Source organism: Lithobates pipiens, unplaced genomic scaffold (genome assembly GCF_037356315.1).
Source record: "Lithobates pipiens isolate NorthernLeopardFrog02 unplaced genomic scaffold, aLitPip1_a1.2 Scaffold_28, whole genome shotgun sequence".
NCBI classification, from domain to species: domain Eukaryota; kingdom Metazoa; phylum Chordata; class Amphibia; order Anura; family Ranidae; genus Lithobates; species Lithobates pipiens.
This window is the reverse complement of record NW_027507789.1, coordinates 225,499,366-225,522,244: the sequence shown is the minus strand read 5'-3', so window position 1 is coordinate 225,522,244 and position 22,879 is coordinate 225,499,366. Positions and strand designations below refer to the sequence as shown.

At 47.9% G+C, this 22,879-nt stretch overlaps 1 protein-coding gene across 1 annotated transcript in view; it reads left to right on the top strand.

Moving 5' to 3' along the window:
* Nucleotides 1-22,879, top strand: part of PREX1 (phosphatidylinositol-3,4,5-trisphosphate dependent Rac exchange factor 1) — a gene marked incomplete at its 5' end in the record, with an annotated part of 115,040 nt that overhangs the window by 74,049 nt on the left and 18,112 nt on the right. Inside the window, 8 exon segments of the mRNA XM_077460609.1 lie at nt 1,328-1,410; nt 3,237-3,327; nt 5,852-5,980; nt 10,014-10,055; nt 16,488-16,705; nt 20,263-20,362; nt 20,576-20,719; nt 21,263-21,380. Coding sequence (XP_077316735.1) covers nt 1,328-1,410; nt 3,237-3,327; nt 5,852-5,980; nt 10,014-10,055; nt 16,488-16,705; nt 20,263-20,362; nt 20,576-20,719; nt 21,263-21,380 — 925 coding nt within the window.

The window sequence follows — 22,879 nt, the reverse complement described above, 5'->3', positions numbered from 1 at the left end:
GGCGCGCTGGACAGGTAAGTGTCACTATTTTAAAAGTCAGCAGCTGCAGTATTTCTAGCTGCTGGCTTTTAAAAAAAAAAACGCGGACTCCCGGCGGACTCCCGCTTTAAGACTTTGGTGTCTTCCTCAAGACTTTCTCTAGGTAGGACTGCGCCCAAGAACACTGTCCTTGCTGCTCAGGCCGCAGACTATTTATGGACTCTCTCACCACCTTCTGGCCACATCAGCCCAGAGATTGGCTGGAGTCCAATTAATATTCAGGCTGTCTGCTCTGCTCTTCCTCCAACTATACTTCTAAAATCCTCTAGAACAGGGGTCTCCAAACTTGCTAAACTAAGGGATAGTTTTACGGTCTTCAGACTTTAGGGTGGCCGGACTGTGGCCATTGGAAGTACCAAATGTCACGGCAATGTCATCAGTCGGAGTAAACAATCCTTCATCATTGGCGTCAGAGGGAGAAATCGTGCCCTATCACAGGTATCATTGGGCCCCATTGTTGGTGTCATATTGAGGTGTTGTGTCCTGTCATAGATGTCATTGGGCCCCATTGTTGGTGTAATTTTGAGGAATTATGCCCCATCACATTTATCCTTGGGCCTTATTGTTGGTGTCATATTGAGGTATTGTGTCCCGTCATAGGTGTCATTGGGCCTTATTGTTGGTGTCATATTGAGGTATTGTGTCCCGTCATAGGTGTCATTGGGCCCCATTGTTGGTGTCATTTTGAGGACTTGTGTCCCATCATAGGGGCCCCATTGTTGGTGTCATTGGGAGAAATTGTGCCCCGTTGTTGATGTCGTTGGGAGGAAGTGTGCCCTTTTATTTGTTTCAGAGAATAAAATAGCAAGGGCCGCAGTTTGGAGACCACTTCTCTAGAATAGAGGGGAAGTAACAGAGCAGCAGCCTGTGAAACACTGAGCAGTCCTAAATTATCAGCTTGACAGATTACAGGTCAGCCAATCTAAATATACCTAACATCCTGCTGCACACTAGGGGGTGCTACATGTTGCTTGTTCTCATGGGCTGCCTGTGTGTGTTGGGTGGGGCGGCAGGAACAAGGCGAAAAGGGACACCCAAGAACAAGAAAGCGGGGGCAGGGATCACGGGACCAGCAGAAACAAAAAGAACGACAAGCTTGAAGAGATGAAGTTTAGATATTTGCTGAAAAAAAAACGTCAGTTTAATATCAATTTAAAAGAGCAGTAAAATAAGAAGACACAAGTCACCTCTTTGTAGAAGAGGTCCCAGGCCCAGACATGCCTCCTAATGAAGTAGTAGTTGTGTTTTATCTTGGATCTTTCTGATGATTCTCTTTTTATGATAACAGGGGACGAGCTGCCATGTGACATGCGGATTCCATCTGACAAGCAGGATAAGTTGCACGGCTGCCTAGAACATCTGTTCAACCAGGTAAAGGCAACGCGTACAGCCCATAGGTCACCGGGGGTGGCCAGCCATCCATAGATCACCCAGGGTAACCACCCATCCATAGATCACCCAGGGTAACCAGCCATCCGTAGATTACCCCGGGTGGCCAGCCATCCGTAGATTACCCCGGGTGGCCAGCCATCCGTAGATTACCCGGAGTGGCCAGCCATCCGTAGATTACCCAGAGTGGCCAGCCATCCGTAGATCACCCAGGGTAGCCAGCCATCCGTAGATCACCCGGGGTAGACAGCCATCCGTAGATCACCCGGGGTAGACAGCCATCCGTAGATCACCCGGGGTAGACAGCCATCCTTAGATCACCTGGGGTGGCCAGCCATCCATAGATCACCTGGGGTGGCCAGCCATCCATAGATCACCTGGGGTGGCCAGCCATCCATAGATCACCTGGGGTGGCCAGCCATCCATAGATCACCTGGGGTGGCCAGCCATCCATAGATCACCTGGGGTGGCCAGCCATCCATAGATCACCTGGGGTGGCCAGCCATCCATAGATCACCTGGGGTGGCCAGCCATCCATAGATCACCTGGGGTGGCCAGCCATCCACAGATCACCTGGGGTGGCCAGCCATCCACAGATCACTGGGGGTGGCCAGCCATCCACAGATCACTGGGGGTGGCCAGCCATCCACAGATCACTGGGGGTGGCCAGCCATCCACAGATCACTGGGGGTGGCCAGCCATCCACAGATCACTGGGGGTGGCCAGCCATCCACAGATCACTGGGGGTGGCCAGCCATCCACAGATCACTGGGGGTGGCCAGCCATCCACAGATTACTGGGGGTGGCCAGCCATCCATAGATTACTGGGGGGTGGCTGGGGGTGGCCAGCCATCCATAGATTACTGGGGGTGGCCAGCCATCCATAGATTACTGGGGGTGGCCAGCCATCCATAGATTACTGGGGGTGGCCAGCCATCCATAGATTACTGGGGGTGGCCAGCCATCCATAGATTACTGGGGGTGGCCAGCCATCCATAGATTACTGGGGGTGGCCAGCCATCCATAGATTACTGGGGGTGGCCAGCCATCCATAGATTACTGGGGGTGGCCAGCCATCCATAGATCACCGGGGGGGGGGGGGGGGTGGCCAGGCATAAACTGATAGAGGATATGAATTGGTCACATTTCGTATTCTCTGTCTGTGGACTTCCCATTGATTGGGGCTCAGAAGGATTTTTTCCAACCTTTGTAATTATAATAATGCATATAATATTGGGGTTTGTATTTTGATACATTAAAAAAAAAAAAAGTAACTTTATAGGGGAATCCCCTGTAGTGGTCCCTGACTTCCACCTGTTTCCTCTCCGTATAATTTATTGTTGGGCGCCGGGATGTGCCAATTATTGGGAACGGGATTCTCCTATTGATAACATTAAGAGCCCGTTCACACTGAGGCAGCACGACTTGCAGCGCGACTGCCTCAGGCGACCAGGATCCGACTTTAGAGGCGGCTTGTGAAATGACTTCTGTATAGAAGTCAATGCAAGTCGCCCCAAAAGTCGTACAGGAACCTTTTTCTAAGTCGGAGCGATTTGAGTCGCTCCGATTAGAACGGTGCCATTGCACAGAGCGGGACGCGACTTGTCAGGCGGCTAAGTCGCCTGACGGGTCGCCCCTGTGTGAACCGACCCTAAAGGCCTCGTGGTGCCACATATTATTTATATATTAAATATCTAAAAAGATCTCTGCAAATAAAAGTAACAAAAGTACTAAAGTTGCAGAAACTCTTGTAAATATCCAACATACATGTTCACCTGCATCACGTGTGTCTTGTTATCCGTCGCCAGGTGGACGCCATCATCACACTACTGAAGGGAAAAGTCATGGCGAAAGCCTTCGAGGAGACCAGGCACTTCCCAATGGAGCACAGCCTGCAAGGTGATTGGTGGATGAGTATCCCTTGGCTGACATTCTGCTTTCTACACCTTACCTTAGTGACCTGCGGTTTATAGCTGCCAATCCGAGAGCAGTGCGGCAGTAATGGCCTGCTCTGATTGGCTGTTAGCTTTTGACAGAAGTAAACCTTAAAAGGTATTCTAGATAAATTCCGTGCGCCACATCTCCATAATACCACAACCAAATTCAGCAAAAAAAATTGATTTTTAAAGGTGCAAATCACAGGAATGGACCACACATTAGATACAATGTATATACAGTGCCTTGAAAAAGTATTCATACCCCTCGACATTCCCCACATGTTGTCATGTTACAACCAAAAAACGTCAATGTATTTTATGTGATAGACCAACACAAAGTGTCACATAATTGTGAAGTGGAAGGAAAATGATAAATGGTTTTCAACATTGTTTACAAATATGTGAAAAGTGTGGGGGAGGGGCATTTGTATTCAGCTACTACTCTGATACCCCTAATACCCCTTTTACCCCATTTACTCCGATACCCCTAACTAAAATCTAGTGGAACCAATTGCCTTCAGAAGTCACCTAATTGGTAAATAGAGTCCACCTGTGTGTAATTTAATCTCAGTATAAATACAGCTGTTCTGTGAAGCCCTCAGAGGCTTAGTGAACAAACAGCACCATGAAGGCCAAGGAACACACCAGGCAGGTCAGGGATAAAGTTGTGGAGAAGTATAAAGCAGGGTCAGGTTATAAAAATAAATCTCCCAAGCTTTGAACATCTCACGGAGCTCTGTTCAATCCATCATCGGAAAATGGAAAGAGTATGGGCACAACTGCAAACCTACCAAGACATGACCGTCCACCTAAACTGACCGGGCCGGGCAAGGAGAGCATTCATCAGAGAAGAGCCAAGAGGTCCATGGTAACTCTGGAGGAGCTGCAGAGATCCACAGCTCAGGGGGGAGAATCTGTCCACAGGACAACTATTAGTCGTCTCTCCACAAATCTGCCCTTTATGGAAGAGTGACAAGAAGAAAGACATTGGGGAAAGAAAGTCATAAGAAGTCCTGTTTGTAGATTGTGAGAAGCCATGTGGGGGAGGGGGCAGCAAACATGTGGAAGAAGGTGATCTAGTCAGATGAGACCAAAATTCTACTTTATGGCCTAAAAAGCAAAACGCTATGTGTGGGGAAAACTAACACCGCCCATCCCCCGAACACACCATCCCCACCGTGAGACATGGTGGTGGCAGCATCATGTGGTGGGGATGGTTTTCTTCAGCAGGGACAGGGAAGCTGGTCAGAGTTGATGGGAAGATGGATGGAGACAAATACAGGACAATCTTAGAAGAAAACCTGTTGGAGTCGGCAGAAGACTTGAGACCGGGGCGGAGGTTCCCCTTCCAGCAGGACAACGACCCGAAACATCCAGCCAGAGCTACAATGGAATGGTTTACATCAAAGCATATTCATGTGTTAGAATGGCCCAGTCACAGTCCAGACCTAAATCCCATTGAGAATCTGTGGCCAGACTTGAAAATTGCTGATCACAGACGCTCTCCATCCAATCTGACAGAGCTTGAGATATTTTACACAGAAGAAGAATGGGCAGAAATGTCCTCTCTAGATGGGCAAAGCTGGTAGAGACACCCCCAAAAAGACTTGTAGCTGTAATTGCAAAGAAACTTTCTACAAAGTATTGACTCCGGGGGGCGCTATACAAATGCCCCTCCCCCACACTTTTCACATATTTATTTGTATCATTTATCATTTTCCTTCCACTTCACAATTATGTGACACTTTGTGTTGGTCCATCAGATAAAATCCCAATAAAATACATTTATGTTTTTTGGTTGTAACATGACAACATGTGGGGAATGTCAAGGGGTATGAATACTTTTTTGAGGCACTGCATACATTTTTTTTTGTTTATGTTATCAGCACTGACACTTCTGAAGCACTAAATGTGAAACGCGTTGAGGGTTCACATCTGGACTTTAATATTATGCATATGACTTACCTCTGTTAGTGGAGGACATGATACCCCATTATACTTTGTTTTCTATCCTGCTGACAGCGGTTTCACCAGACAAGGAAGTGAGGGACACAGGCAGCAATAAAAACCTGACAGGGGTTCTAATCCTTCCCCCACTCTATTCAAAACAAAGGTTTTTGTCTGGACATACACATTACCCAACACAATCCATATCACTGATGGTTCTGGATGAACCGTAAACAGAGGCCCCCCGTCCCCCGAGACCCCAGCCAAGATAGCATCACCCTATACTAAGAATGGGCTCGGGTGTGTTCGGATCAAACCCCGCCCCCCAGGACGCCAGCACCACCAATCATAGGCAGCGTGTCAGCTGCCAGTTGGGGAAATGCCTCATTGCCTATGATTGGTGGTGTGCTGTGACAGCTTCCTGGGGCGGGTTCGATCCGAACACCCCCCCGAGACCATGGCTACACCCTACCCAAGTCATGTGCTGATGAGGGGAAGCTCTGCATCATCTGAAGTCTTTGTCATGGTGTCCCCCACAGAGTTCCAGAAGAAGGAGGAGTGGACGGTGAGGTGCCGCAGTATGATTCAAGTCAGTATCAGAGAAGATCCCTGGAACCTCCCCAACTCCATCAAGACCCTGGTGGAGAGCATCCAGAAATACGTGGAAGGTTTGTACCGTGTTAGAACTTCTATTAGAAGGAAATATATATTTTTTGGGGGGGGGGGGGGGGGGGGCGGTCTACTTATAAATAATTCACTGTGGGATTGTCTCAAGCATGCGCTCAGCTGTCACAAACCTAATACAGCGGTACCTTGGATTACGAGCATAATTCGTTCCAGAAGCATGCTTGTAATCCAAAGCACTCGTATATCAAAGTAAGTTTCCCCATAGGAATCAATGGAAACTTAGATAATTTGTTCCACTGTCATTGCTAGTGTATGCAGTACCGCATGTGGCCAGGGGTGGCGGGGGGCGCCAGAGATTCAACAGGATTCAAGCCTCTAGGGTGTGCATTATCTCATGTGGCCAGAGGCGGTGGGGGGCGCCAGAGATTCAACAGGATTCAAGCCTCTGGCGTGTGCAGTACTACATGCGGCCAGAGGTGGCAGGGGGCGCCAGAGATTCAACAAGATTCAAGCCTTGGGTGTGCAGTACCACATGCGGCCAGAGGTGGCAGGGGGCACCAGAGATTTAACAGGATTCAAGCCTCTGGGGTGTGCAGTATCGCATGTGGCCAGAGGTGGCAGGGGGCACCAGAGATTCAACAGGATTCAAGCCTCTTGGGTGTGAAGTACCACATGTGGCCATAGGCGGTGGGGGGCGCCAGAGATTCAACAGGATTCAAGCCTCTTGGGTGTGCAGTACCACATGTGGCCATAGGCGGTGGGGGGCGCTAGAGATTCAACAGGATTCAAGGCTCTGGGGTGTGCAGTACCACATGTGGCCATAGGCGGTGGGGGCGCCAGAGATTCAACAGGATTCAAGCCTCTGGGGTGTGCAGTACCACATGTGGCCAGAGGTGGCAGGGGGCGCCAGAGATTCAACAGGATTCAAGCCTCTGGGGTGTGCAGTACCACATGCGGCCAGAGGTGGCAGGGGGCGCCAGAGATTCAACAGGATAAGCCTCTGGGGTGGTGCAGTACCACATGCGGTCAGAGGTGAAGGGGGGGGCGCCAGAGAGGCTCGGAAACACTCGGGAACCAAGCGTCTCCGAGTGTCTCTGGCAGCCCCCACCTCTGGCCACATGTGGTGCCTGCACACCCCAGAGGCTTGAATCCTGTTAGTCATATGAGACAACGCTCGCAATCAAGTCAGGATTTTTTTAGATTTTTTTTCAAAACAGCTGGTAATACGAAACGCTCGTAAACCGCGTTTCTCGCAATCCAAGGTTTAACTATACATCTGTTTCCTATCATCGTTTGGCTCCATCTAGTGGCCGAAAAAGGTTGTATTTTTCTTAAAAATTCCTCAATTTAGGAAGATAACCACATTATGACCACTAGATGGAGCTGAAGATACATAGCTAGTCTGGTTGAAAAAAAAAAAGACACAAGTCCATCCAATAAAAGGGGAAAAAAAAAAATACAATCCTTTATACATACTCCTATAACCACAGTTGATCCAGAGGAAGGCAAAAAAAAAAAGGGTTATTTAAGGTAAAGGGCCGGCTCACATGATAGAAACGCAGTGAAGATGTGTTCCTGATGCTTTTATGAATGCGCGTTTTTGAAGCGTTCCAGTGCATTTTTTCCCCCTCTTTTCTTTAACCTTAAGGACGTGTTTCCAGTGCGTTTTGGTGCATTGCAGCGCGTTTTTGATGCTTTTTACAGCGTTCCAGTACAGTCCCGAGCAGGAAAAAATGCAGCACGTTCTACTTTTATTTTTATTTTTTTCGGGAACTGCAAGCACTGGTGTGAACTATGCCATTGAAAACCATACAACCTACTTTCCATGCGTTTTGATGGCGAAAAAAAAAAACGCACTGGACTGGCGCTAAGAAAAAAAAAAAGAGGGGGGGGGAGGGGAGCACTGCACCGCACCGCACCAAAACCGTGCATGCAGAAAAAGCATCTGGAACGCATCCGGGTGGTTTCTATGGTGTGAACCTGGCCTTCAAAGAACCACCCACCAATCAAAACGCACAAAAATCAGCTCCGCCCCACTCCTTGATGTCAAAAACTATGTCATAAGCCCAATCGCGGCGCTTTATGTGCCCTAGAGAGCGCTCATGAGCAGCGGGAGCAGATGGATGTTTTAGAACCCCCGGGGGGGGGGGGGGGGGGGTTGGGGGGGGCGTCAGACATGGAATGATCTTTGGAAGAACCGAAAAAACTCTGGATAGCCGCACTCCGGATCAGGTAAAATAGATTGTGCCTTTTATTAATTCCACTAAAAAAACCTTCACGTCATACGAGTCACAACAGCAAAGGGAATGTAGAACAGGGAAAACTGACGCGTTTCACGCAGAAATTAGCGCTTAGAGTAAGCGCTAATTTCAGCGTGAAACGCGTCAGCATTCCCTGTTCTACATTCCCTTTACTGTTGTGACTCGTATGATGTGAAGGTTTTTTAGTGGAATTAAGCGCTAATTTCAGCGTGAAACGCGTCAGTATTCCCCCTTTGCTGTTGTGACTCGTATGATGTGAAGGTTTTTTAGTGGAATTAACCACTTAAGGACCAGGCCTCTCTTTCAGATTTGGAACAGTTTTTTTTTTTTTGCTAGAAAATTACTTGGAACCCCCCAAACATTTTATATTGTTTTTTTTTTTCAACACCCTAGAGAATAAAATGGCGGTCATTGAATTACTTTTTTTTTCACACCGTATTTGCGCAGCGGTCTTACAAGCGCACTTTTTTTTGGAAAAAAATTCACTTTTTTGAATAAAAAAATTAAGACAACAGTAAAATTAGCCCATTTTTTTTTTACATTGTGAAAGATAATGGTACGCCGAGTAAATTGATACCCAACATGTCACGCTTCAAAATTGCCCCCCCCCCCCGCTCGTGGAATGGCGTCAAACTTTTAGCCTTCAAAAATCTCCATAAGCAACATTAAAAAAAATTCTACAGGTTGCATTTTTTTTTGCGTTACAGGGAGGTCTAGGGCTAGAATTATCGCTCTCGCTCTACCGATCGCGGCGATACCTCACATGTGTGGTTTGACCGCCGTTTTTCATATGCAGGCGCTACTCACGTCTGTGCGCAAGCTCGTTGTGACGGGGTGTTTTTTAGAAACCGTTTTTTTTTTTTTCTTATTTATTTTAATTGATTTTATTTATTTTTACACTGTTTTTAAAAAATAAAATAAAATGGATCACTTTTATTCCTATTACAAAAAATGTAAACATCCCTTGTAATAGAAAAAAGCATGACAGGTCCTCTTATATATGAGATCTGGGGGGGGTCAAAAAGTCCTCAGATCTCAGATCTCATATTTGGACTAAAATGCAACAAAAAAAAATAAAGAAATAAAAAAAGAAAAAGAGAAAAAATGACATTTAAAAAAAATATACCTTTAAGAGGTATGGGCGGAAGTGAGGTTTTGACGTCGCTTCCGCCCTCCTATGGTATAGAGAGGGGGGCCCATGTTAGCCTCACTCGTCTCCATACCCAGCTAACGAAAGGACCCGATCGCCTCCGCCGCTACCGACGGCTTCGGTAAGCGGCGGAAGGTGCGGGAGGGCGGCGGGAGGGGGGGGGGTGGCACCTCTCCCGCCGCTGATAGCAGTGATCTCGCGGCGAATCCGCCGCGGAGACCACCGTTATCGTACAGCCGACCGCCGCCTGAAGAGATGGATATCTCGGGTTGTGGCAGCAGCTGCTGCCGTTACCGAGATATCCCTCTTCAAAAAAAAAAAAAGGACGTACAATCGGCGTGCGGCTGGTCGGTAAGTGGTTAATAAAGGCACAATCTATTTTACCTGATCCGGAGTGCGGCTATCCAGAGTTTTTTTTTTTTCGGTTCTTCCATTTGGCTACTGCAATCAGCCTGCACCTGGGGGACCCCTATCTGTTTGGAGCGGCCAGTTTCCTGGTGGATCAGCCCGGAGCGGTGGATCCTTCTTTCTATGGAATGGTCTTTGTCATTGAATAGAAGTAGTAGAAGTACGCGGGTTGATCTTTCGGATGTTTCTTCTGCTTCCTCTTTATCGGAGAATATTGTTCGAATTGTCATTTTCTCTGGTTTTTTTTTTTTGCAGATGGGAAGAATCAGCTGTTGCTGGCGCTGCTGAAATGTACAGGTAACGCATCGATCGGCATGCTATGAGATATGGCGAAACGCGTCGAGCTCTCCGTAAAGATGGCCATCGGAAGCTGAAATAGGTCCGTTCTGGACACTCGGGGGCTTCCACCATCCATCCAGGACGTGGGCGCCCCCAAACCCCGTGGCCCTCCAGCTGTTGCAAAACTACAAGTCCCATCATGCCTTTGGGAGGCATGCTTGGTACTGCCAGCCTTGCAATGCCTCATGGGACTTTCAGTTCCGCAACCGTTAGAGGTTGGACACCCATGATCTAGAGCAGCCTTTCTCAACCTTTTCAACTCAGAGGAACCCTTGAAATAGTTCTCCGGTCTCCGGGAACCCCTGATAAAAATTAGAAATCACTTGTGGTCATTGGGAAGAATTACCTCCTTTATAGATAGCTTAAAAAGATCAATGATGTCAAGTAGGAACTTATCTGAGAGGCAGAAATTGCCCAATGCTGAAGGAACCCCTACAACCTCTGGAGGAACCCTACAACCTCTGAAGGAACCCCTACAACCTCTGGAGGAACCCCTACAACCTCTGAAGGAACCCCTACAACCTCTGGAGGAACCCCTACAACCTCTGGAGGAACCCGTACAACCTCTGGAGGAACCCCTACAACCTCTGGAGGAACCCTGGTTTGAGAATCGCTGATCTAGGGTGTGAGGACAAGCATCCTCAATGTAGGAGGAGCTCATGGTTGCCATCAGATTTCCCAACTCACTGAGAAGAGTAACAATGGTAGAGGCCAGGGCTGCCGTTAGAAATCATACCCCCATACAGCTTGAGGGGGAGGGGTTTGGATGAAATATCAGGGGGGGGGGGGGGGGGGCCTAAACGGAGCCCTGATATCTCACCTCTGAGACAGAGAAAGGAATTGAGGACACAGATTTTAAAATTCCTTTCTTCTGTGGCCTCAGCTGCACTGAAGGTGAATGAATAAGACACGCGGGCTCCTGTTCATTCATAAACCGAAGCATAGTAAACACAGATCACTATGCTCCTTTATGAATGGACACAGGAGCGATCCGTACCGATCGCTCACCGTGTCCGATTCATAAAAAAAGAAGGGGCTGGTAACTTCCATATTTACCAGCCCCTTCCTCCTCCACGCTCCATCAACCTGTGAGCCTGCAGTAGTCAGCGAGAGAGGGAAGCTGGCGGCGCTGCAAGGAGGTGGGGGGGGGGGGGTGCGAGAGGGGTCCCGGGCACACAGGGAAATCAGATGTGGGCAGCGCAGGGAGGGGGATCGGTGCATCGGGACGGGAGGGCAATTACAGAACGATGCACTGTGTCTTTGTCTCTCCCTCCAGCAGCTGAAAGCTGGCGGGAGGGAGAGGGGGAAAAAAAAACGGGTTTCAGCTGCTGGTGGGTATCGTTCTGTAATTGTCACCCTGCTGTCCGGGCCCCCTCTGTGTGCCTGGGCCCCTTACAAGAGGCCCTGGTGGAGACTATTCAAGTGCCAAGCAAGTCCATATATGATAATTAGTGGGGGGGTTCTGACAGAAAATTCAATGTCGCTTGTCATTCATCTGAACTTGTAAAGCCCACCATAAGCTCAGCCAATGATGAGCATCATTTGTTAGGGCGTCCAACATAAGGACCATCCTAGACGGTCTATATTACACTTCCAGGTTCCTCTATCATTCGATCGTTCTGATTGGTTGCAATGGGAAACACAGAATTCTTACCTTAGACAAGTGCAGGCCAACATGGCATCGGCTCAGCTTGTAGACCCGGGTGGTGGATGTGGGTGAGAGGTTTGGAGGAATGCCGTGTGATGGGTGAGATGGTTCTATATACTGACTGCACAGCGCTCTCCGCGTCTACACCAAACAATCTTTTCTTATGTCCCAAACACAGACACATCCTTCCTTCCTTCATTCTTCCTTCCTTCCTCCGGCAGTACCTGCTCATTCTCCGCATTCCTCAAATAAGTGACAGAGAGCTGACCTGTTCTAAGGCAGGAATGTCCCGCCCCCCGCCCCAGTCTTGAAACCAGCATTCAGAATTATGAACCAATGAATAAACTGAAAGTCAAACTCACCCAGAGGAGCTAACGATATTTCCTCCATAGAGCAAGATGGAACCATACCTCGTCATGTTATCGGGACCTGGATCACCTGCCGGTGGGACTGTGCTTCCCGGAGCGGAAGGTTGTAGTTTCCGGTGTCCACCAGCAGGTGTCTTCCGGCAGCCATCAGATCCCAGTAATCAGTTTTCACCTGATGCTGGCTGCTGGGAGGGTATTTAGGTCCTCCACTACTAGTGCCTCTTTCTCCAGTGTTTTGCTCTGCTACCAGAGACCGCGTGCCATTTCGGCTCAGTTCACGCTGCCGCAAACCTAAAAGTCTTGTGACTTTTGCCAGGCGACTTTGGCGAGACTGAAGCAGCTTCAGGGAATTGCCTGTGCAATCTTCCTGTAATGTCGCATCCAAATCACATCAATTAACCACTAGGGATCCGCGCTATAGCCAAATGACGGCTACAGCGCGGACCTCCTTTGCCGGGACTACATCTATTGACATCGTCCCGTGCACGAGCGGCCGGCGCGCTCTGTGATCAGTGAGTCTGAGACTCGCCTGATCACGGATCGGAGCAAGGGATCGATCCCGACCCCTTACCACGTGATGAGCTGTCAGCCAATGACAGCTGATCATGTGATGCAACGGAGCCGGTAATCGGCTATTTTTCCTCCTCGCGCTGTCAGCACGAGGAGAAAAAAAAAGCCGATCACCGGCGGCCGTGATCGGGACATCAGTCCCAATCACGGCCAGCTTACCAGTGCCCACCTGCCCCCTGTCAGTGCCACCTCAGAAATAAAAAAGTGCCCCCCATCAGTGCCCACAGTGCTACATATCTGCGCCCATTAGTGCCCATCAGTGCCACCCATCAGTGCCAGGCAGTGCCACCTATCAGTCCCCATCAGTCCCATCTATCAGTGGTACCTATCAGTGCCCCTTAGTGCCACCCATCTTTGCCCATCAGTGCCGCCTTATCTGTGCCCATCAGTACTGCCTTATCTGTGCCTATTAGTGCCGCCTTAACTATGCCCATCAGTGACCACCAGTGCAGCCCATCAGTGCCCACCAGTGCAGCCCATAAGTGCCCACCAGTGCAGCCTATGAGTGCCCACCAGTGCAGCCTATCAGTGCCGCCTCATCAGCGCACTTCAATGAAGGAGAAAAATGACCTGTTTGCAAAATTTTATAACAAACTATTAAACATGATTTTTTTTTTTTTTTTTATTTTGCTTTTTTTTTGTTTGTTTAGCAAAAAATAAAACTCCGAGCTGCAATTAAATACCACCAAAAGAAAGCTCTATTTGTGGGAAAAAAAGATAAAAATTTAATTTGGGTACAGTGTTGTATGCCCGTGCAATTGTCATTCAAAGTGCATCAGTGCTGAAAGCTGAAAATTGGTCTGGGCAGGAGGGGGGTTTAAGTGCCCAGTAAGCAAGTGGTTAAAGTGGTTGTAAACTCACTTTGGAAAAAAAAAAAAACTAACACCTGCAAGACAAAGGCATAGTGATCTGGTATGCATAGCATACTCGCTCATTATGTAATACTCACCTGAGATTGAAGCCCTCGCTGCGGTGCCCGAACACAGCACTCCCGGAGGTTACTTCTAGGTATTGCAGCTCCGGAGTTGTGATTGGCCGGAGCCACGGTGACGTCACTCCCGCGCATGTGCGTGGGAGCCGCCGGTAACTGCACACTCACTGAAGCGCATGTGCCGATGATGTCGGCACATGTAAATACAGGCAGTATCTCCCAAACCGTTCAGGAGATATCCTGGGTACCTCCAGGTAAGCCTTATTATAGGCCTTATTATTGGCTTATCTGTAGCAAAAAGTGCTCTGTAAGGGTTTACAACCACTATAAGATGAGGATTCGACTTGGATTGACTTCAATTCAATTCTAAGACCCCTTTCACACCAAGGGCGTTTTGCAGGCGCTATAGCGTTAGAAATAGGGCCTGCAATCCGCCCTAAAAAAAAGCTGCACCATTGTCTGTAGTGTGAAAGCTCCGAGGGCTTTCGCACTGGAGCGGTGCGCTGGCAGGACGTCAGGGAAAAGTCCTGCCAGCAGCTTCTTTGGAGCGGTGAAGGAGCGGTGTGTTTACCGCTCCTCCACATTGAAATCAATGGGGCAGCGCTGTAATACCGCCGGCAAAACGCCGCTATTGTGGCGTATTGCCGGTGGTTTTAACCCTTTCTCGCCCGCTAGCGGTGGGTAAAAGCGCCCCCGCTAGCAGCCGGAATTCTCCGCAAATCCGGCGGTAAAACGCCGCTAAAAATAGCGCCGTTTTACCGCCAACGCAAAGGGCGGTGTGGTGTGAAAAAGGGGTCTTAGGGCTAAAATCGGTTAGAAGTCGGACTAAAGTTGTGCAGGAACCTTTTCCAAGGTCGGACTAGTTAAGGTGGCTCTCATAGGGAAACCTCGATTTTCATATGTTATGCGACATGCGCTCTCAAAGTCGGAACGCTCGTCGCATCAGTGTGATTTCTGACACCCTGATCTTTATCAGGATCCTGTGCCTTACTGTCTTTTATCTACTCCTCTTGTTCCCGATCCCAGTCCCGGGTTCCCCCTTCCCATCTGTTCCCAGCAACTCCCAGTTTTACCTGTTGCTGGCTGCTGGGAGGGTGTTTAGTTCCTCCTCCTTAAATTTCCCCGTCTCACTCCAGTGTTTTGCTGTGTTGCAAGATACCGCTAGCCGTTTATCCTGTTGATGCCCCTGATCTTGCTCTTTAGCCTTGTACCTACAGTACTGTATATGTTGTGTTTTATTCCGGCACCCCGTGTTAGGCATCCACCCACTGTACGGCGAAGAATTAGGTGTATGTGATACGGTTCATCAAAATGGATTTTGATATATTTAAACTCTAGGAGGGTATAAACCAATTCATCAATGGTTCATTCATTTTAAAGAAAATGTAATTTTGCAAAAAAAACTTCATAATTTTTAACTCTATTTTGGTTGTGCCATAAAAATCCCCCCCCCCCCCCCCCCCATTTCTACGGGTTGTACCCTCCTAGAATTGAAATATGTTAAATCCGGGGTGGGGCACCAAAAAAAAGGCCAATTGATGAATCTATCTATAAAATGTTTTTGATATAGGCTCTGTGCCCTATATGCCCCCCCCCCCCCCCGTCCTATGATCTTTATAGATGACATCAAAACCAATGTGTTAGCCATGGGCTTTAACCACTTGAACTCTGTTTTTACCCCCCCTTCAGGACCAGGCCATTTTTTGCAGTATATGACACTGCACTGCTCTAACCGTTCGCCGCTCAGGCTCCTGTACTTTTACGTCGGCAGAATGGCACGGCTGGGCAAAGTAACGTACCCTCGCGTCATTTTGAATTTCCCGCCGTGAGCCCCATGACCGTGCCCGCGGGACTCGATGTCCGCAGGGATACCCGCGATCGCGTCAAGGAGCTGAAGATCTAAACACAGCATCTCCCCCCGCTCTGCTTAGTGACAGGACACTGATCGTCGGCTCCCTGTCACCGGGGAGCGGTAATCAGGTCATGTCACTGCTAGCCCATCCCCCAGACAGTTAGAATCACTCCTCCAGGACAGACTTAACCCCTCCCCCGCCCCCTATTGGTTAACACCTTCACTGCTACATATTAACCGTAATCAATGCAATTTTATAGCACTGATCGCTGTATTTATGACAATGGTCCCAAAATGTGTAAAAAATGTCCGATTATGTCCTCCATAACATCGCAGTCACGATAAAAATCACTGATCGCCGCCATTACTAACGTCTACTATTTTGTAGACGCTATAACTTTTGCGCAAACCAATCAATAAACGCCTATTGCGTTTTTTTGTTTTTTTTTTGTTTTTTTTTACCAAAAATATGCAAAGAATACGTATCGGCCTAAACTGAGGAAAAAATATGTTTTTTTTATATATTTTTGGGGGATATTTATTATAGCAAAAAGTAAAAGATAATGCGTTTTTTTTTCAAAATTGTGGAGATCGCGGCGGCAGCACCCGACAGCCGATCCGAAAGTAGCTGTCCATATATTAAAGGTCACCAGCTACAGTATTTGAACCCCCCCCCCCCCCCCAGGTCTTGGTCGGCAGGTAGATAACATGGGGCTGTGTACTGATGACAGCCCCCCCCCCCCCCCCCCCCGGTGGGCATTTGATGCTCTTCAATCTTTTTCTGCTCCTTTGTCGCCCCCTTCTGTTGAAAAAGATGTCTCGCACCTATTTGGTTTCTGAAGACCGTGCAAACCTTTGATTTTTAAAAAGAGTCTTTGTTTTATACAGTTGTCTATGTAGTGTCTTTATCTATAGGCACCTTTATAAAGTCTATGGCTACGCATTGATCTTGATGGGCGTGTACGGATGATATGGCTCCTGCCCTTTCACCTTGCAGTAATTCTCTCCTCTCTTCTCCCAGATACGGAGCTGCAGGTCCGCCGAGACGCCATATTCTGCCAGACGCTGGTGGCTGCCATCAGCTCGTTCACCGAGCAGCTCATGGCGGCCCTCAACTACCGATACAACAATAACGGCGAGTACGAAGAGAGCAGCCGTGAAGCCAGCAGGAAGTGGCTGGAGCAGATTGCAGTAACTGGGGTGCTGCTCGCCTATCAGTCGATGTTGTCACCCAGCATAGTGAGTATTTGTGTGCAGGGTGAGCCGCGCTCCCTGTCCTTCTACTCTTGGCTTCCTCCTTTCCTCGTCTGTGTCCTTATATTCTTTGTCAACCTTTTGTACTCCAGAGAAACCCCTTAAAACAGTGGTTACAAAACTGCATCTGGGGTGGGGGGGGGTTGGATGCGATCCTTTGCTTGGTTTTATCTGGCCCTTGTCATTGTATTTACTGACACCAGTAATGGGGAACAATTACCACCAATGGCATCAACAATCGGGCACAGTTCCTTGCAATAACACTAACAATGGGGCCCAAATGACACCAATGATGGGGCACAATTCCTACGAATGTGGGAAGGGGGGCTCTCAGTGGATCAAAAGATTCTAGTGTGGTGGTCTCATTCCTGATAAATTATGAACAAAAAAAATCCCCCTATATAAATGGGATTATAAGTGACTACCAACACCACACACAAATCAAAAACATGAATATTTTATTAACAAATACAGAACAAAAGATACACATAAATACATTAAAACCAGAAGGACTACTAAGCAAACTGTGTCCCAATGGTGTAGCAAAATGTTATAAACACATAATTACATAAAAAAAAAAAAACAATAAATATTAATAATACTCTAAGCTGATGACCCCACACCCGACGCGTTTCTAGTTGCTGAAAACTTTCCTCAGGGGTGAAGAGCAAAAAGTTGGGTGGTAAGTTGATAATTTTTGAGATATTAAATCAAAGATAGATGTATTGGGACCATTCCATACAAATGCCTGTCATTGGTTTGTGTGGCTTTGTCCCAGACTGGTATTTGGCCATGACTACTTCCCTTTTGGTCCATCCTTCCCAATCTTCTGTGTAAAGAAAGAACGGGTTGCACAAATCTGTAGGTGCCTCAATTCTCATATACAAAAGGTTTTACTCAAAATAAGCAAAAAGCCTCAATAGGCTCAAGATTTGCAAAGAGAATGTGCCCGCAGGAGAGACTGAAGCCAGGGACTCGGCAATGCGGCCCATAGATTAATTGACAAGTCACAGAGTGTTTCTATATATGTGGCAAAGGGATGTATTCCTACGAATGACACCAATGTTGGGGCCCAGTGACACCAATAATGGGGCACAATTCCTACTAATGACATCAATAATGGGGCTCAATGACACCAACAATGTGGCACAGTTCCTCCCAACTACAGTAACAATGGGGCCCATTGACACCATTGATGGGGCACAGTTCCTCCCAATAACACTAACAATGTGGCCCAATGACACCAATGATGGGGCACAATTCCTACCAATGACATCAATGATGAGGCACAGTTCCTCCCAATGACACCATAGATGGGGCACAATTCCTACCAATAACACCAACGATGGGGCCCAGTGACACCAAAGATGGGGCGCAATTTCTACCAATGACATCAACCATGGGGCCCAAAGACGCCAACAATGCAGCACAGTTCTTCCCAACTACACTAACAATGGGACCCAATGACACCTATGATGGGTCACAATTCCTACCAATAACACCAACGATGGGGCGCAGTAACACAAATAATGGGGCGCAATTTCTACCAATGACATCAACCATGGGGCCCAAAGACGCCAACAATGCGGCACAGTTCTCCCCAGCTACACTAACAACGGGTCCTATTGACACCAATGATGGGGCACAGTTCTTCCCAACTACACTAACAATGAGACCCGATGACACCTATGATGGGTCACAATTCCTACCAATGACATTAACAGTGAGGCACAGTTACAGTTCAAATGACACCAACGATGGGGCCCAATGACACCAATGATGGGGCACAGTTCCTCCCACCGACACCAACAATGGGGCCCCAATGATACCACCGATGTGATCCAGTTCCTCCCAATGACACTAACAGGGCAGTGATGGGGCACCATTCTTCCTGCTGACACTATGATGGGGGATTGTTTACTTCCACTGATGGGACATTTTGTACTCAAATGGCCACAAACCAGACACCCCCCCAAAGTTGGAAGAACAGTAAACCGGCACTTAGTTTTGTAAGTTTGTTGATCCCTTAAAATCGTTTTCAAGTCTTGAGGAACCCTTATTCATTGGGGATCAATGGCAAAAATGCCCCTTATATTGGTGAGTTGGAAGAAAACAACCCTTATAGTGGGGTTCAGAATGTCTCCCTTACAGATAATTGGTGTCATGCTGCTAAAATTGCCAAGTGGCGATGGAGCCAGGACTATGCAGGTACCATCAGATGGGAGATCAGTCAGCCACAGCTCAAGGAACCCCTAACAACCTCTCCTCCAGGGTTCCACAGAACTCTGGTTGACAATGGGTGCTCTAATATGTGCTGATAACGGCTGAAACATGAGCTTTGGTGATCCAAAGAACAAAATATCCTTCATTTTTCGTACACTTAAATTCATATTTAATGGACTAGCATCCATTATATAAAAGAGATATGAACAAAAGGTAAGATGATTGATGCAGACCTACCTTTGCTGTGCAACCTCTTGCTCTTTTATCTGCTTTGGTAGGCCACAGGAAGCCTACAAGTAATCCATGGGTGAGGAGGGAGGAATGCCTGGTGTCCCGAATAACGCAACTCTTGGTGGAGAATAAATATTGGAAGTGTAAAAATAGTTCCCCGTTGTTGGTGTTAATGAGAGGAATAGTGCCCCATCATTGGTGTCAGTGGGAGGAATAGTGCCCCATCATTGGTGTCAGTGGGAGGAATAGTGTCCCATCATTGGTGTCAGTGGAAGGAATAGTTCCCCGTTGGTGTCAGTGGAGGGAATAGTTCCCTGTTGTTGGTGTCAGTGGAGGGAGTAGTTCCCTGTTGTTGGTGTCAGTGGAAGGAATAGTTCCCTGTTGTTGGTGTCAGTGGAGGGAGTAGTTCCCTGTTGTTGGTGTCAGTGGAAGGAATAGTTTCCTGTTGTTGGTGTCAGTGGAGGGAATAGTTCCCCGTTGGTGTCAGTGGAAAGAATAGTTCCATGTTGTTGGTGTCAGTGGGGGGAATAGTTCCCCGTTGTTGGTGTCAGTGGAAGGAATAGTTCCCTGTTGGTGTCAGTGGAAGGAATAGTTCCCTGTTGGTGTCAGTGGAAGGAATAGTTCCCCGTTGTTGGTGTCAGTGGAAGGAATAGTTAACCGTTGGTGTCAGTGGAAGGAATAGTTAACCGTTGTTGGTGTCAGTGGAAAGAATAGTTCCCCGTTGTTGGTGTCAGTGGGGGGAATAGTTCCCCGTTGGTGTCAGTGGAAGGAATAGTACTCCATCTTTGGTGTCGGTGGGAGGAATAGTTTGCCATTTTGGTGTCAATGACAGGAATAGTGCCCCATCATTGGTGTCAGTGGGAGGAATAGGACTCCATCTTTGGTGTCAGTGGATGGAATAGTTCCCTGTTGTTGGTGTCAGTCGGAATGAATGATGCCCTAAGGGCCAGATAAAAGCAAGTAAAGCACCTCATCTGGCCCACGGCCACAGTTTGGAGACCACTGCTCTAGTTAGTGTGAGAAGGGGAAGGGTGATGATGTGCATTGTGTATTTTCACCCCTCATGTGTCTGACCATCCCCTCTACAGAAGGAAGAACGGATCATGCTGGAGGACATTAGCGCCACACTCCAGGATCTCGATAAAGTCGTTTTCTACTTCAAGCAGATGGATGAAACGCTCGTAGCAAGTAAGACATTTCAGCATCTGGCATTTTCTTCCCTGAGATGTGCAGTTGGGGGGGGGGGGGGTCCCAGTCTCCTAATGCAGAAGACCAAGTAGAAGACCGAACCCTGCCCAACTAAACCCACAACCGGGACATTTTAAACCTGCAATGGCAAATGTGTGAGATTCTTGAATGATTATGAAGGATGACTTCTGATATATATATATTCTTCTTCAGATACGGCGGTCTTCCACCATATTGAAGGAACAAGACAAGCGCTGAAAGTAATCTTCTACCTGGACAGCTTTCACTTCTCCAAACTGCCCACCAGGTTTGAGCATGGCGGCTGCCTGAAGCTCCAGACGGTCCTATTCACTAAAGGTAAGCGATACGTAAGCACATTCTCATACACGGCACTGGAACGGCCCTGACCGGTATATAGCGCCCAGTTCTGGACGTCAGATGAACGATCTCGAACTGGGTTAATAGCAGGGCAGTCAAAATTATGAGGAACATGAAGGAGCTCCGCTATGGACATGAGCTGCCAGACCTGAATTTAGGTCCAATATGAGATGAGGCCGTTGGGGGCGGATCAACTTGTAAAGGGACCCAAAATCATTATAATTCCCTATAAATATGGAATGAGGATTCCTGAATAAGTAGTGTTGACCAAACCCTGCTATGTCCTGAAAATCTGATTCTGTACTGTCATTGGGTATAATGAGATGGACACTTTGTAGCATCTAAAAGAAAATAATAAATAAAAAAAGAAAAGGTTTTATTCTGTTCAAGGGGCACAATAATCGTTGATGATGAAGGTGTTAGACTGTCAGGTCACCTTACCAGTGTGAGTGTTAGAGTGAGGAGATTTTCACTGTTCTGTATCTGTGGGAGTCTATTAATGCACATATGTCACATTTTCAGCTATCGAGAGCCTTGAGGGCCAATCTCAACCAGGATCAAACATATCACCGGTGGAAATTCAGCAGCAGATCAATCATGTGTCCATGGAGAAAGTGCAAAGCTTTTACCGGAAGCTCAGGTACCAAACCTACCAAGCTATGTGCTGGATAATGTTGGGGGAGATATGAAGCTTTGTGCTGCGGATGGATTGGGGGGATATTTAACTGTATGATGGGGGAGGGTGGGTGTGATATGGAAGTATGTGTTGGGGTAGGACATAGAACTGTGGGCTGGGTGAGGTTGGGGGTGATATGGAGATGTGTGTTGGGTGAAGTTGGTGATATGGAGATGTGTGTTGGGTGAAGTTGGTGATATGGAGATGTGTGTTGGGTGAAGTTGGTGATATGGAGATGTGTGTTGGGTGAAGTTGGTGATGTGGAGATGTGTGTTGGGTGAAGTTGGTGATATGGAGATGTGTGTTGGGTGAAGTTGGTGATATGGAGATGGTGTGTTGGGTGAGGTTGGGGGTGATATGGAGATGTGTGTTGGGTGAAGTTGGGGGTGATATGGAGATGTGTGTTGGGGGTGATATGGAGATGTGTGTTGGGGGTGATATGGAGATGTGTGTTGGGGGTGATATGGAGATGTGTGTTGGGGGTGATATGGAGATGTGTGTTGGGGGTGATATGGAGATGTGTGTTGGGTGAAGTTGGTGATGTGGAGATGTGTGTTGGGTGAAGTTGGGGGTGATATGGAGATGTGTGTTGGGTGAAGTTGGTGATATGGAGATGTGTGTTGGGTGAGGTTGGGGTTGATATGGAGATGTGTGTTGGGTGAAGTTGGTGATGTGGAGATGTGTGTTGGGTGAAGTTGGGGGTGATGTGGAGATGTGTGTTGGGTGAAGTTGGGGGTGATGTGGAGATGTGTGTTGGGTGAAGTTGGGGATGATGTGGAGATGTGTGTTGGGTGAAGTTGGTGATATGGAGATGTGTGTTGGGTGAAGTTGGGGGTGATGTGGAGATGTGTGTTGGGTGAAGTTGGGGATGATGTGGAGATGTGTGTTGGGTGAAGTTGGGGATGATATGGAGATGTGTTGGGTGAAGTTGGGGTGATATGGAGATGTGTGTTGGGGTGATATGGAGATGTGTGTTGGGGGTGATATGGAGATGTGTGTTGGGGGTGATATGGAGATGTGTGTTGGGTGAAGTTGGGGGTGATGTGGAGATGTGTGTTGGGTGAAGTTGGTGATATGGAGATGTGTGTTGGGTGAAGTTGGTGATATGGAGATGTGTGTTGGGTAAAGTTGGGGGTGATATGGAGATGTGTGTTGGGGGTGATATGGAGATGTGTGTTGGGGGTGATATGGAGATGTGTGTTGGGTGAAGTTGGTGATGTGGAGATGTGTGTTGGGTGAAGTTGGTGATGTGGAGATGTGTGTTGGGTGAAGTTGGTGATGTGGAGATGTGTGTTGGGTGAAGTTGGTGATGTGGAGATGTGTGTTGGGTGAAGTTGGTGATGTGGAGATGTGTGTTGGGTGAAGTTGGTGATATGGAGATGTGTGTTGGGTGAAGTTGGGGGTGATATGGAGATGTGTGTTGGGTGAAGTTGGTGATGTGGAGATGTGTGTTGGGTGAAGTT